At 44.9% G+C, this 16720-nt stretch overlaps 1 protein-coding gene across 1 annotated transcript; it reads left to right on the top strand.

Moving 5' to 3' along the window:
• The first annotated feature begins 5743 nt into the window (after positions 1 to 5743).
• Positions 5744 to 9532, top strand: LOC136351343 (uncharacterized). Its single transcript, XM_066303334.1, has 5 exons — positions 5744 to 8618; positions 8715 to 8825; positions 8910 to 8982; positions 9077 to 9175; positions 9255 to 9532. The coding sequence occupies exon 1, from the start codon at positions 7401 to 7403 to the stop codon at positions 8337 to 8339; it is 939 nt and encodes a 312-aa protein (XP_066159431.1). The 5' UTR covers positions 5744 to 7400; the 3' UTR covers positions 8340 to 8618; positions 8715 to 8825; positions 8910 to 8982; positions 9077 to 9175; positions 9255 to 9532.
• The last annotated feature ends 7188 nt before the right edge of the window (positions 9533 to 16720 follow it).

Raw genomic sequence — 16720 nt, forward strand, 5'->3', positions numbered from 1 at the left:
TGGGGCGCTCGTCCAATCCGCAATAAACGCGGTTAGGTGAGCGCCGCTGTGCTCACCTAACCCACACACGTGGCGCCAAACCCACAAGGGGTCGGGGCGCCCCAGCCCTCGGGGCCGAAACGGGAGCGGCCTAACCCCTCGGGAAGACAGAGGGAGGGGCGGCCACATCACCCTCGGGCCCGACCCCCCCCCCCCCCCGAGGGGGTCAGGCCACGTGGGTGACTGCAGCTGCCCCAAACCTCTAGTCAAGATACCCCCGGTCCCATGTCACCGACAGCCCGTTAGGACTGGAAGTTCATAAGATTCACGCATGTCCGAACGATTGTATCCTATATCGCGGTGAGGAGTATGAGAACCTAGAAGCATGCCCTGTTTGCAAAGCACTATGATACAAGATTAGACGGGACGATCCAGGAGAAGTTGACTGGCAGCTAACAAAGAAGAGAATTCCTGCTAAGGTGATGTGGTATTTCCCTATAATACCACGGCTAAGGCGTTTGTTCAGGAACAAGGGGAATGCTAGAATGTTGCGATGGCACGCTGAAGAGCGTCAACAGGACGGGATGCTGAGACACCCCGTCGATGGTTCGCAGTGGCGAAACATCGACAGAAAATTTAAAGAATTTGGAAAGGACGCACGAAACATACGGTTTGGTTTGAGTACGGATGGCATGAATCCTTTTGGAGAGATGAGCAGCGGCCATAGCACTTGGCCCGTTACGATGTGTATCTACAACCTCCCCCCCTGGCTATGCATGAAGAGGAAGTACATAATGATGCCGATTATTATTCAAGGCCCCAAGCAACCTGGTAACGACATCGACGTGTACCTAAGACCACTGGTCGAAGATCTTAAACAGTTGTGGAAGAAGGAAGGTGTCCCCGTGTGGGACGAGGACAAACAGGAGGAGTTTAACCTACGAGCGCTGCTGTTCGTAACCATCAACGATTGGCCTGCACTTAGCAACCTATCCGGACAGTCCAACAAGGGGTACAAGGCTTGCACTCACTGTATGGATGAAACAGAAAGTACGTATCTTAAGCACTGTAGGAAGGTTGTATACATGGGTCATCGTCGATTCCTTGCAGCAAACCACCCGGTACGGAAGAAAGGCAAGCACTTCGAACATAAGGCCGACCACCGTACGAAGCCTAAACATCGCAGCGGGAAAACAGTGTTTGCTATGGTTAAAGATCTTAAAGTAGTGTTCGGAAAGGGGCCTGGAAGCCAGCATATAGAGAGCGAAGATGGTCACGCGGCGATGTGGAAAAAGAAATCTATATTTTGGGAGTTACCATATTGGGAATTCTTGGACGTACGCCACGCAATCGACGTGATGCACCTCACTAAGAACCTTTGCGTAAACCTTCTTGGCTTCCTAGGTGTATACGGAAAGTCGAAAGATACACTGGAAGCACGTAATGATCTGAAGCATATGGAACAACGCGGCGACCTTCACCCGGAACCAAAGGAGAAAGGAAGCCATTACTTGAGTCCAGCTAGCTACACTCTTAGCAAGGCAGAGAAGGAAAGTATGTTTGAATGCTTGGAGAGCATAAAGGTACCGTCTGGATACTCCACGAATATCAAGCGAATAATAAGCACGAAGGAGAAGAAGTTCACAAACCTAAAGTCTCATGACTGTCACGTGTCGATGACACAACTGCTACCAGTTGTAATAAGGGGTATCCTTCCAGACAATGTCCGGGCAACAATAACAAAGCTATGTGCATTCATGAACGCAATTTCGCAGAAGGTCATCGATCCGGATAGATTAGAAGCCCTTCAGAATGAAGTGGTGCAATGTCTCGTCAGTTTTGAGTTGATATTTCCACCTTCATTTTTCAATATAATGACGCATCTGCTTTGTCACCTTGTGAAAGAAATCCGTATTCTCGGGCCTATGTACCTACACAACATGTTTCCTTTCGAGAGGTACATGGGCGTTCTGAAGAAGTATGTTCGTAACCGTGCTCGTGCAGAGGCAAGCATCGCCAAGGGTTATGGAACAGAGGAGGTCATCGAATTTTGCGTAGAATTTATCGAAGACCTTCGCCCAATCGGGGTACCTGAATCACGCCATGAAGGGAGACTACGGGGAAAGGGAACTCTCGGAAGGAAACCAATAACGACGGTAGACAACAATTTATTCCGTAAAGCCCATTTCACTGTTCTGCAACACTCTTCATTGGTAGCTCCTTACATCGACGAGCACTTGGCTCTAGTTCGCGCCAGGAACATCGGTAAGTCCGATGCATGGATTACACGGCATCACATTGATACTTTCCCCGCGTGGCTACGACAACATCTCATGGGTAACGAGTCGATCAACCAACAACTTGCCTTCCTGGCAAGGGGACCGTCTGGGTCGATCGCGACATTCCAGGGATATGAGATCAATGGGTACACATTCTACACGAGAGCCCAAGACATGAAGAGCACGAACCAAAACAGCGCTGTTCGTGTCGATGCCATGGGACACGATGGAACAACTGCCACGTATTACGGTGCCATCGAGGACATATGGGAACTTGACTATGGTCCTCTCAAGGTTCCTCTGTTCCGGTGCCAATGGGTTAGGTTGACTGGTGGAGGCGTAATGATTGATGACAGTGGGATGACAACTGTTGACCTTAACAAGGTTGGATACTCGGACGAACCTTTTGTCCTTGCCAATGATGTAACGCAAGTCTTTTTCGTGAAGGACATGTCTAGCAAAGGAAAGAAGGGCAGAGGGCCTGATGAGCCTAAGCGTCAAGTGGTTCTCCCAGGCAAAAGAAAAATCGTCGGAGTTGAGGACAAGACTGACGAGGATTACGATCAGTTGGATGGGCAACCCCCTTTCACGGTGACGATTGACCCTAGCATCCTCCTATCAAATGAAGACACCCCTTACTCACGCAGCGATCACAAGGAGGGAACAATAGTGAGGAGAAAGTACGTGCCGTAATTATTGTGTACATGATGTAAACTATTTTGGATGTATTGATTATCCATATAAATCAATTGATGTATGGCATATGTTAATTACGCACGATTATTAGAGGTTTCAACAAGTTTAAATCATGTATATGCTAGTTATATGTGATACTTACAATTTTTAAAAGTTTTAAATCACACAGGTGGCAATTTCATATGTATGTTAATTAGAGTTTTTAACATTTAATTTACTAGCATTCATATGCTAATTATAATTGACTAGAGGATTTTTAAAAGATTTAAATCACGCAAGTGGCAATTTCATATGTTAATTAGAGTTTTTAACATTTAATTTACTATCATTCATATGCTAATTATAATTGACTGGAGAATTTTTAAAAGTATTAAATTTAATATATTTTTAAAACTATCATTCATATATTAGAGTTTTTCACAATTTAATTTACTATCTTTCATATGCTACTTATATATGACTATTCGAATTTTTAAAAGGTTTAAATCATGCATGTGGCATTTACATATGTTAATTAGAATTTTTAGCATTTAATTTAATATAATTCCTACGCTAAGTACATATGATGATTACAATTTTTATTAATTTTAAATCATGCAGTATGTACATACATATCTTAATTAGAGTTTTTACCAATATAATAATATCATTCATATATATGCTAAGTATATATGATTATTGGAATTTTTATTAATTATATATACTCGGACGATTTATCCACTTAATTTATTACAGACAAAAATAATTTTTCAAAGTAATTGTCATTAATCTTTGTACTTTAAATAATGTTAATGCATTAACTTCTATTTTATAAACACATATGTAAGCGAAAATCATATGTAGTGCTATAATCTTTAGTCCCGGTTCTTAACCCTAACCGGGTTTAAAAAGAATTTTGAAATAGCGGGAAAAGATATTTACTCCCGGTTGATGAAAACAACCGGGACTAAAGATATCTTTAGTCCCGGTTGTTCTCAACAACCGGGAGTAAAGATCTTTTCTTTACTCCCGGTTGTTCTCAACAACCGGGACTAAAGATATCTTTAGTCCCGGTTGTTTTCAACAATCGGGAGTAAAGATCCGGGGGTATATATATTCCCGGTGCGCCCTCGTCTTCTTCACCAACACTTAGACGTTTTCGGCCGATCGATCTCTCTCGGCCTCTCTCCTTCACCGCCACTGCCTAGGGCAAATCCCCGCGCCGACGCCGCCGTATCTCGCCGTCGTCTCGAGCTCTTCGTCCTCGCCGCCGCCTCCGCCTTCTCCGCTGCCGCCGCATCTCTGGGGTGAGAGCCGCCGCCGCCAGATCTCCCTTCATGCATCTCGATCTCTTCGATCTCGATCTCTCTCCGTCGCGCCGCCCGCCACGAGACGTCGCGCCACGACGACGACGCGCCACGACGACGACGCGCCACGCCGCCGCCTTCGCCGCCGCGCAACGCCGCCGCCTCATGCCAACGCCACGCCGCCGCCGCCGTCGCCACGCCGCCGCCGCCGCCGCCACGCCGCCGCGCCAACCGCCGCCCCGATGCCGCCACACCGCCGTTAACGAACGAGAACGAGAACGATCGAACGAACGAGAGCGAGAACGAACACGTCAACGTACGTTGCCGCGAGAACATGAACGAGAACGAGAACGATCGAACGAACGAGAGCGAGAACGAACACGTCAACGTACGTTGCCGCGAGAACGTGAACGAGAACGAGAACGATCGAACGAACGAGAGCGAGAACGAACACGTCAACGTACGTTGCCGCGAGAACGTGAACGAGAACGAGAACGATCGAACGAACGAGAGCGAGAACGAGAACGATCGAACGAAGACAAGCGAGAACGAGGGAACGAACGTGAATGAGAACAAGCGAACGAACGTGAATGAGAACGAGCGAACGAACGAGGACGAACGTTAACGTGAAATGCAATATATATATATATATATATATATATATATATATATATATATATATATATATATATATGTTACTTCGCATTTATCCTAATACATCTTTTTGTATCTTGCAGAAAAGACGTGTTGTCGGAGTCGTCCGTCAAGCCTGAGTGGAAGAGCTAGCCCTAGAAGGAATTAGAGCAGGCAAGTGACGTAATAATATAAATGATTGTTATATTTGTAATGCAATTAATTAAGATTATTAGACCTGTAATTAGACTTATCATATAAGATTGTGTAGTGTTCTAATATTATTTGAGTTTTAATATAAGATTATTTTATTGCAAATTAGACTTAGTATGACATTATTGACTACGGAATTGGTGCGACTCCTAGCAATTGACTATTGTAGTCTTAATTAGACTTAGCATATACGCACGAAACACTTAGCATACATGACTATTTTAGTCTTAGCATGTAATATTATTTGAGTTTTAATATAAGATTACTTTATTTGTAATTAGACTTAGTATGTAATTATTGACTACGGAATTGGTGCGACAAGTAGCAATTGACTATTGTAGTCTTAATTAGACTTAGCATATACGCACGAAACACTTAGCATATACATGACTATTTTAGTCTTAGCATGTAATATTATTTGAGTTTTAATATAAGATTATTTTATTTGTAATTAGACTTAGTATATAATTATTTACTAGCTAGGGTTGTATAATATACGTCACCTAGACTTAGCTTATATCACGATTTGTAATTAGACTTAGCACGTAAGGTTGTGTAGGGTTCTAATGTACGACATTTACACTTAGCATACATGACTTAGATTGTTAAAACATAAATGTCTCGTGACTTAGCAGATGTTTCTTGTATCAACAGATGGCTGACCGCGATGAGGAATAGATATTGTACGATACAATCGCGGAGGGAAGCAGCCAGTACTGGAATGAAGAAGAGGGGAACGAGGATCCAAACCAGTACTTGAACGAGGAAGGGAACGTGGAGAGGGATGCGGAGGGGAACCAGCAGGGGCACGTGGAAAGGGATGTGGAGGGGAACCAGGAGGAGGAGGCTAGTGGTAGTCAACCCTCCGTTGGACAGAAGAGGGCACGCGGGCAACGAGGTGCAGCGAAGAAGCTTGAGGGTCAGCACATCATAACGGAAGTGGAAGAAGATGGACGTCCTAGTGCCCCGGCCGAAGTCGCCAAGAACTATGTACGTCACAGTGGTTGGGTTGTGCGGGATAACGTGCCTGTCAGTACGGTGTACTGGCGAAGAACAAGGGCACGCGGAGATCATGAGAGCTTTGTCCCAGATTCGGAGAAAGAGATGCTGTGGACCACAATGCTCGAGACATTCACCCTTCCTGCGGGTACAGAGGACAAAGTGAAAAGGTGGACTCTGAAGAAAATGGCAGAACAGTTTCAGAGCTTCAAGGGAGATCTGTACCAGAAGTATATACTGAAGGGGCAGACACCGAACTTCGACACATTCCCAAAGCTAAGGGATCATTGGGACGAGTTCGTTGCATATAAGACAGGTGAACAAGGGCAGGCGATGATGGAAAGAAACAAAGAAAATGCCGCCAAGAAGAAGTACCATCACCACTTGGGGTCAGGAGGCTATAGCGTCGCAATGCCGAAGTGGGAGCAGATGGAGGCTAGCTTGATTGAGAGGGGTATCGAACCGGCAACAGCCAATTGGCCGGAACGATCGAAGTTCTGGTACTATGCTCACGGTGGAACGCTCAACCCAGCTGATGGCTCACTGGTCTTCGGCGATCAGATACGAGAGGCTGTGCGACGACTAACAGATGCAGTGGAAGCCTCCTCTCAGGGCACGTTCCGACCAAACAGAGATAGGGACGAGCTGACACTCGCCCTGCAGACTCCAGAGCATCCAGGACGAACACGAGGGAAAGGGGTGATTCCTTAGAAGATTGGTTTCAAGGAGGACATCCACACGTACAGGAGTCGGATGAGGAGCAAGAGAGATACCGAGGCGAAGATTGCAGACCTAGAGTTCCGGGTATCGAGCTACGAACTCAACATGCAAGAGGAGGTGGCAAGGAAGGTTGATGAACGCATGGCCGCACATCGGTCCCATGATCCCCAGCCGACCATTTCTCCTACAATGGTGAGCCCGTCAGGAAACCGTAGCAGCTGCGCCTCAACGGGGCAGGTAGGATCACAGAGCATGGACGCCATGCAAACACAGGACGAATCGACCTGTCCCGTTGATGACATCACTCAGCGGACACCATGTGAGCTGCATATTCCTTTCAAGAACTTATCAATAAAGGTAAGATTTAGCCATTCCACTAGTTGCTGCTTATATATGTTGATTACTAATAAATAATCTCTCACAACATGAAGGTGGCATCGGGCATGGCCATCCCAACGGACCCTTCAGGTACTTACCACTGCAGGCCGATTCCAGCAGGATACTCGAAGGTCGAAGTTGAGTTGGTCGAAGGCGCGTACGAGGACCTCGAGCTGGATTACCCTGGAGGAGACGGTGAGACGCATCTACGAGACACATGCCATGCCATTATTCTATGGCGCAGGCGGTACATCATCCTCCCTGGGTGACAAGCGGCGTCTCGTGCACCATCTCCTCCGGCTCCGCCATCTCCTCCTCAGGATCCTGCACCGTCTCCTCCTCATGCTCCGCCAGCACCGTCTCCACCTCAGGCTCCAGCATCGACTCCTCCTCAGGATCCTGCACCGACTCCTCCTCGTGCTCCTACACCTACTCCCCCGCAAGCTCCTCTTCCGGCACCTTCAAAGTCAAGGGCCCCCCAGCTCCACCGCCTGCCCACACAAGGGCAACGAAGAAGGCGAAAGTTGACGCCGCCAAGAACAAGGACCCGGGGTACGATTGCACGCAAGAGGAGCTTGACGCTTACGTTGCATCAGAAGTCAAGAGACAATTCAAGCCTCGAAGTCCAGAAAAGAAGATTCCTATAGACCCTAGTGTCAGGAACTTCTTCAGGGGTATGTCTGCATCTGTCAAGGAGGCCATCAAGCTATCGGACTATGAGCGAACGCTGAAGAAAGCATCTTCTGGAAAGTCCAAACCAGTCCCTCAGCTTGGAGAGCAACCAAACCAGGAGATCGAGCCGTTGGTGACCGGTAAAGAAATGACGATAGAACAATTTATTACTGACACCGGTCTAACTACGGATCAATTGCTAGGAGTCGCACCAATTGAAAAGGCGGAAGTGAAATACATGTACGAACTCGGTAAACCGCTTGTCAAGCCTGAGCTGCTGCAGTCCCTACCCACACAAATGTACAAGTTCCATCAGCTGTACATGGATATGAGCGCCACCGGTCGAGAGATGATCGGAGCGAGGATCAGGGACACGGACTTCTTGCAAGGAGATGACATTCTCTGGATCAATTTCAGGGGAATCTACGAACTATACCAGCTGGACGCCCTCGACGTCTCTATTATGAGTTGCTGGATTTTGTAAATATATCGTTCAGTTAGATTTCTTACTATACGTCTCCTTTAATTAATTAGGTCCTTGTATATAAGTAGACTATAGAAAATAATATACTCCCTTTTATCGTTGTAGAATGGAGATTCAAAGGGCCCGACGGCGGAGGGTTTTCGATACTGGATTCATCGACCCTCGGAAAGTAAACGTCGCAATGCTCGACCAATATCCACAATAAACAGAGGACAATCTCGTCCATCTCCTGAAGGCGCAGCATTACAAGACGTTCATACTGTTGCCATACAACACAGAGTTAGTTTAATTTTACTGTCTTCCTACATACCAAATTTCATTCCCGTACGAACTTGCTAAGTGTTTCATATGTAATGCATCCCACGCACATTGCAGATTCCACTGGGTGCTTTTACTCTTCGACCTAGAGGCCTGCACCGTCAACGTATATGACTCAATGGATAAAAAAGAGTCTACGTTTGACAAGGTTTTCGAGCTTATAGACAGGTACCGTCATAAGTTCCTTTGTTAATTAAGAAAATCTTGTTATGTTAATTGCTACTACGAATCATAGCTTTAAACTCCATGTAGGGCTTGGTATCGGTTCCGTCATTTGGTCCGCGGCAAATGGAGAGAAAGACTTAGGCGGAAGTTCAAATTTCCTGTGAGTACACATGCTCTACATTTATATTTCTCCGATTCAAATACATACAAGTGTATATTAATTAGATCTCTCATTGTTTGTCATTTATTTGTAGTGCGCAAAGCAAAAGCAGGGAACTAACTTGTGCGGCTATTACGTGTGCGAGTATTGCCACTGCCTTGCAGACCAAATCATCACCACAAGAGAGCTCGATGTACGTACAAATAAATTCCAAATTTCATTACGTAGCGATTTCTTGTTTAATTACTAATCAATTTCATACAATCATATAGTTTATTCGCATGAGGGATAACCTGACCACACACAAGGAATTTATCGCGGCGGTTCAAGAACAACTCATGGGATTCATCAACGAAGAAATCCTTGATCCCAAGGGTGAATTCTACTACGACGGAAACACAATTCACCGGTCCTTAGCTTCTGAGCTAGCAGCGAGTACTACTACGTCGAAATCGTAGCTAGCTAGGACATATAATGGATTGTAATTAATACATGACTACATATGTTTCTATATGCATGTGTACACATTTTCTATAATGTAAATATATTTTGGTCATATATATATCTATATACATATGCATTTGCATAACATATATATGTATAAATACATATATATTATGCATGTATATACATATAATATAATATATATATATATATATATATGTATTGAAACATATATATGCATGGTTTATATATATATATATATATATATATATATATATATATATATATATATATATATATATATATATATATATATATATATATATATATATATATATATATATATATATATATATATAAACCATGCAGCAACAGGGCCATGCAAAAAAAAAAAGGTCAGATCTATCTTTAGTCCCGGTTGGTGTTACCAACCGGGACTAAAGATGGCTCAGCCGGCCACGTGGCTGAGCCATCTTTAGTCCCGGTTGGTGTTACCAACCGGGACTAAAGATAGATCTTTACTCCCGGTTATTTCACCCGGGACTAAAGATAGCGATCTTTAGTCCCGGATTGGTACTCCCGGTTTGGAAACCGGGACTAAAGGGGGGTTACGAACCGGGACTACAAAGGGTTTCTCCACCAGTGGTCCTCAGCTGTACACACTGAATAAAACTGTACAAGCAAACTTCTGACGAACCTCCCAGGGCCTTGGCAACCATATAACGAATCTGGAAGACCAGAAGTCCAAGAAGAGATGCTTTATTGCTGCTCATGGCCCAATCAGCTGGAAACGTCCGATCGGCTTCCAAATTTGGAATAAGTCTATTCTACCTTCTTCATGTCTTGCTTTTGATTGAATCGTCTCCCTCAACCGCAAAACCGGGTATAACGTCTCCATCATCTTTGAAACCGGTGCAATTAGATTCCTTCTGTGGTTTGGTAAGCGGTTTTTGCTGACATGACAGTTTTGACCGCGATTGACTTGTATAGTTAGCAATTACAACTCACATGTCAGCGCCTCTACTATCTTTCCCTCCTCTCTCCTCTCTTTTCCATCTCTCCCCAGAGGCTGGCGGTACAACCACAACTCCACAAGTTCACAACCTCCCTCGCTGCACCACCACTAGTCCTCCGTGCCACGCGCCACTGTCAGCTGTCCACGCCTTGTAGACCACCTCCTCCCTTACATGCTCGTGATCCTTCTACCATTTCCCTTCACCCCAGACACCCCTCTCGTTGCGCCCGAAATCTCCTGCTTTCTCCCATCTCAACTGCCACAGGCAGCGCCAGTTCCTCGTTGCCAGTGAGGTTGCTTTCCGCCTAGATCCGAGGACAACCAACCCACCGCGAGGTCCTAGATCTGCGTGCATGTCGAGAATGTTAATGGGCACACACGGTCATCCACCATGGACATGTTGCGCGCGAGGTAGTGCTCAACGAGCCTGTCACGGATGGTGTGGAGGCGGTCAAACATTGTACCCTAAGGCCAACAGCACAACCGCAAGTCCACAACCTCGTGCCTACCATGGGGTTGCTGATCTGCGTGCATGCCGAGAACACCAATGGACACATCGCTTGCAAAGTAGAGCTCAACGAGCCCGTCGCGGATGGTGTGGTAGCCATCGAACATATCTCCCCTAAAGCCGACGGCACAACCACAAGTCCATAACCTCCGTTGTCGCCCTGTCATCTGTACCACCACCAACCATCCATGCCCTGTAGACCACCTCTTCCCTTTCATGCGCTCGCCTTTCAATCGTTTCCCTTCACCACGCCAAAAATATCCTCCTTTCTCCCTCAGCCATGGTCGGCGGCACCAATTCCTCGCCGTCAGCGAGGTCGCTCTCTGCCTAGATCTGAGGACAACCGGCCTACCGCATGGTCCCCGATCTGTGCGCACACTGAGAATGTTGATGGACACACTGTAGTCATCCACCATGGACATGCTGGGCACGAGGTAGAGTTCAACGAGTGCGGATGGTGTGGTGACGGTTAAGGCCGAGCTTGGGCGCGTAGGCGTGCACGGCTAGCACGGACTCTCCATGCTCGATTGCTCATCATGCTTCCCTCTTCCCTTGCATGCGTCGGCAGCCGACAAGTGCTCCTCGAGGCTGGTCATGAGTGCCCTCATGCCTTCTTGGCCTCCTTCCATCGTCATTGGGGATTTACTCAATAGCCTGCTTGGCCTTGGCCAGGCTATCCTCGCCGCCAATCTTGCTGAGCCTTTTGTGGATGGTGAGTTCATGGGCAACACCGAAGTGTTGAAGCGACTGCACGAGGCTAGCCGGGTGCGAGAGCACGACACCCGGCAAGGCTACCAGCGTGTGCGAGGGAAGAGAGAGAGAGAGGGGAGGTCATAAGTGAGGGTGAGGAATAATAGGGTAATAATGGAAAGTTGCTGACATGTGGATCCTATCTTCGAACTCAGTGAGTCCACTGCAATCAACCTGCCAAGACAGTAGAAACCACTCTCCAAACCATTAAAGGAGTCGATTTTGCCTCCGTCTTAATGAGGGGATGGCATTATACCCGGTTTTGTGAAGGTGGTCCAATCACTGGTGGAGAAACCATCTTTGATCGGTCAGGCAAAATCCACAATAGTCCCGGATCGAAAAAGAATCGGGACTAAAGATTGTTTTTAGTCCTGGTTATAAAAATTTTGATCTTTAGTCCCGGTTGGTGTTAATAACCGGGACTAAAAATGACAACTTTAGTCCCGGTTGGTATTACCAAACGGGACTAAAGATCAAGATGATCTTTAGTCCCGGTTGGTAATACGAACCGGGACTAAAATTAAACACGTAGTATATAATCCCTATCACTTATCCTCTCATCCACAGTTACAGATCGAATCTCACCCCCTCTCCTCAGATCTATCCTCTCTAACTCTCTTCCTCATCCCCTCTTCTCCAACTCCTCCCCTTCCTCCTCTCCTCCCCCTTATCCCCTTCCTCCTCCCCTTCCCATCCGGCGGGCCGGCCGGCGGTGGGGCCGCTCGCGGCGGCGAGCAGCGGCGGCCGTGGTGGGCGGCGGGGAGGCGCCCGACGGGGCCGCACCCGGCGGAGGGCAGCGGGCGGCGGGGCTGCGCCGGCGGTCGTGGCGACCGGCGGCGGCAGCAACATTTTTTTTTAATTTGTGATGATTCACTGAGATGTATTTGACTGAGAAGTTACAAATTTGTGATTCATTGTTTGGATCTGTGATGTATTTGAATAATTTTGTGATTCGTGTTTGGATCTGTGATGTATTTGAGTAATTTCTTAGGATGTTGTGATGTTTTTGATTTGTGTGTATAAGTAACTTTATGATTTGTGATGTGGATTTGGTGATGTGAATTTGGGATGTTAGTTTGATTTAGGGATTTGCCTACTTGATTCGGGAGAAAATAAAAAGGAAAAAGAAAAAAGAAAAAGGGACCAGCTATACTGCCCGCTATTGTCTCTTTAGTTCCGGTTAAAGATCCCCACTAAAGATACATCTTTAGTCCCGATTATTTCAACCGGGACTAAAGATGTCTATCTTTAGTCCCGGATCCTTACTCCCGGTTAGAAAACCGGGATTAAAGAGGTTCCCAACCAGGAGTAAAGATGGTTTTTCCACCAGTGAATATGGAGCAAGAGGATGACGGAGGCAAAATATACTTATTCCTCCCAATTTACACTCATGTGCTACAGTACACATACTGGGCCAACTAACTAACTGGCTACTGACAGCCCATGTATGATAAGTCCATGGGCCGGCGGCCAGTTCCTCCTACCAAAAATACATTACTACTACTAGTAGCTACACGTCTGGTTTGAAACATAAGCTTAGGAAACGGAAAGCCTGCAATTAGTATAAACAACTGCCAAATATTCTACAGAAAAAAAGCGCAGGATTTCCATGGGTTGTCGTGCCACTGTGGAAAGAAGCCAAACCGGGCGAATTGAGCAGATCAACACAGCGCCCACCCTTTCGTTTTCCGCCTAAAAAAACCGATCAACTCGGGGACTCGCGCGGCGGAGGGGCATCTCGTTCCTGCTAATCTTATGCAGAAATGCAATCCGGGCAGATGAGAAAAAGCTATAGCGACGATACGATCTCGCCTTTGCCCCCGGATAAAGTCGACCCGCTATCTTCCGGCGAGGGTGCCCCGGGACTGTGCAAAGGCTTCTTTGCAAGATTCTGCCTAAGCCAATGGAGGGTTTTCCTGGTTATCTTAGCAAAGGATGCATGGGGGAGAGGGGGTTATCTTATTAATCTACGTTGCCCAACGGCACTATGACATGCACTATCTCTCAATCCCTTTTTTTCCATTTTGTTTTAAGGAATCTAGGGGGGCCCTAGAGTCAATTTTGCTTTGAATTCCATTAAAAAAATATGCATAGTGGAGATAAGAATTGTTTGAGTCATGTACATATATAAGAAAATTATATTTTTTTAGAAAAATGAAAATAGTTTATGCCATGGGCCAAAAGAGAATTAGTGATAGGTCACCCGATTCAGATGAGAGGTTGAAAACTGAAGGATAATCTAGAAAATGAAAAATCGCACAATGATGGAGATCGGTTCTTGGTGGCAATGTTCTCAAATATCTTAAGAGTTAAACGTTTTTAGAACATATTTTCTTGATAAAAGTTATTTAAAATATTTGCATCAAAAATGTTTTTGAGGAAAAGAGATAAGCACTCCTTGTCTCTCTTTGTCTCATAATATATAGCTATATTTAGCCTCTTTGGCACAGCTCTAGCTCTAGCTCTAGCTCTGTCTCTCTTGGAGCTGGAGCTAGGGGTGAAAACAGTATGGAAACTTTCCAGATTTCAGACCTATTTTCGAAAACGGAATCTGTCGGTCGTAATTTTTTGGAAATGGAAACGAATTCAGAAATATTTTCTCAGAAACGGAATCGGAAATGATAAGGGCAGTTTCCGTCGGAACTTGGAATCGGTCAGAAACTTTCCGGAAATTAACTCGGAATTACCAAAAATTTTGTGACTGAAATACCCTGAATTCTTTTTCTAAGCACTAAATAGTGAATACCATGGTGTTTTGCTGTTATTTTTTTTTAAAAAAAATATTTGTTATACAAATCTAAAATTGCATAAGAATATTTTTTGTCCTACATTAGGATTTATCAACAACATTACTCTTTTAAACATAGATAATTTATTCAATTGGATTTATCAGTTTGAGGGGTTTTTTGTTATGATAAATTTTCGTTACCGTATTCGCGCCGGTTCGTTTTCACTCCGTTTTCGGTTTCGATAATATTCGATTCCGTTTTCGTATTCGGGGTTTCCGATTTCGAAAAAAAAATATGAAAACGAAAACGATAAAGATGGTTTCCGTCCGTTTTCGTACCGTTTTCACCCCTAGCTGGAGCAGAGCTGGGTGAAGCTCTCTCATAAAATGAACTAGAGAGTTGGAGCTGATTAGCTGATTTAGGCTGCTCTACTACTCCACTCTAGACCCAACTCCTGAAAATAAATTTAGGAGCTAGTACTTTAGGGCAAGTACTATAATACTCCATATGCTGACCCTAAATGTGCCACATTGGATTGAGTGATGAGGTGGAAGAGAGAAGTGAGGAGAGAGATGGTGAACCACCCCTAAATGAAGAGGCAACCTCCACACAAATTTCAAGAGGGGTGTGAGAGTATAAGAGACATTGGTATTTGTGTACTAGAGGTGACATATTGTATAGGTTGCCTCTTAATTTATGAGTGAATGATGTGGATAAATTTAGACGTGGTAGTCACATCTACCATAATACTTGCCCTTAGCAAACTGACCCTCAGCATTTAAATTTTATTTAAAATAGGAAAAGAAGAATCACACAAATGGTAGATGGAGTAGGATATCATTTTCTATTGATAGGGAACTAAAGCTTGTGTGCGTTGCATGGGGTGCATGTACGCAGCCGAGCAGTACAGTTCAGAAGGAAAGAAAAGAAACCAGACTGAGATCCGCCTCGTGGCAAGAGCAGGACAAGTGTTATTTGAGCAACAACAGCCTAACCTTTTGGACACAAACAATGAAACAAACCACACACACACACTCTAAACATAAACAAAAGCGAAGAATAAGCACTAGTAGGATACTGTTGCTGCGTTGTTGGGAAGTGAAATCATGGGGCTATAATTGCATGGGGAACCTCGTCAGACAAACTCACACACAAAGGGAGGGAGAGAATCCAATAGGGGTTTCTTCCTTTTGCAGCAATCCTGGTTACCCTCCTTTTAAGGAGAGGATCTCCTCTGTTTGGACTTGTTTACATTCCCCTTCTTTTGCAACCTGCCTGCAACTTTTGCAGTGCAGGGGTATCTCTTTCTGCGTCTATGTGCAGCATCTCAACCACTCCTGCGCAAGGCTGGAGCTGAGCCTCCCCTGCAGCATCTCATATATACTCCATATCCTTATGGAAACTAAAATCTTTATCTGTCTTCAGAGCATAATTAAGCAGTCAAAGTATTATGTGCAACTTAATTATGCTGGTTTTGATGCACACCAAGAGATCCTTTGCTTGCTAAAAATAATTCTTTTGTTTATTAGATTTTTTTTGGTTAGGTTGGAGAAACCAGTCACATTTCCGGGCTTCAAGCTGTGGGCGCGCATAGATTCAAGTACTATGTGGCATTGAGTTGCATGCATGAAGAATCAGATGCTCTGGCCATGAAAAGACTCTAGCCAAATCTATCTTTTCCTTTCTTTTGCATATTCCATGTGGGTGAAAGAAGGCATAGGGTGTTGAGTTGACAATTGACTTTGACCCATTTGACCCAGGTTCATAGCAGATGTTCTGAAGAAAAAGAAAAAAGAATGTGCTATTGGCCCAGAAAAAGGCATATTTGTTTATCTTAGATTTGCACAAGTATAATAGGGATAGATGCTCTGAGGTACTACGTACACATGAAGACAAACACAATGGACTAGTAGGAGTAGTGTTTTACTACTAAACTCGTCTTTTGTGTCAAATTGCACTGAGTAAGGTGGCATATAAACAGCAACTGAGCAACCCCGGCCCTCACCTTCAACTTGCATGTTGTTACAAACAAGTTCAGGTAAATATGGCTTAAACATTAGTATTATTAATGTGAAAAAGATAATTTATCAGGTTCTACTTGTGAAGTACTATACTTCACAACGATGCATTGATACTATCACTTCACAACCATGCCAAGAAACAATCCATAAAAGTAAATTCTGAACTCTGGAATCTGAATGAACAGAGAAAGTTCAATGTGTACTGTGACAAATTAAATTTCTCTTGCAGTATCACGAGAAGGGGAGAGAGATAGAGGGAGAGTGCTATAGG

This window comes from Oryza sativa, chromosome 8 (genome assembly GCF_034140825.1).
Source record: "Oryza sativa Japonica Group chromosome 8, ASM3414082v1".
Classification (NCBI taxonomy): Eukaryota; Viridiplantae; Streptophyta; class Magnoliopsida; order Poales; family Poaceae; genus Oryza; species Oryza sativa.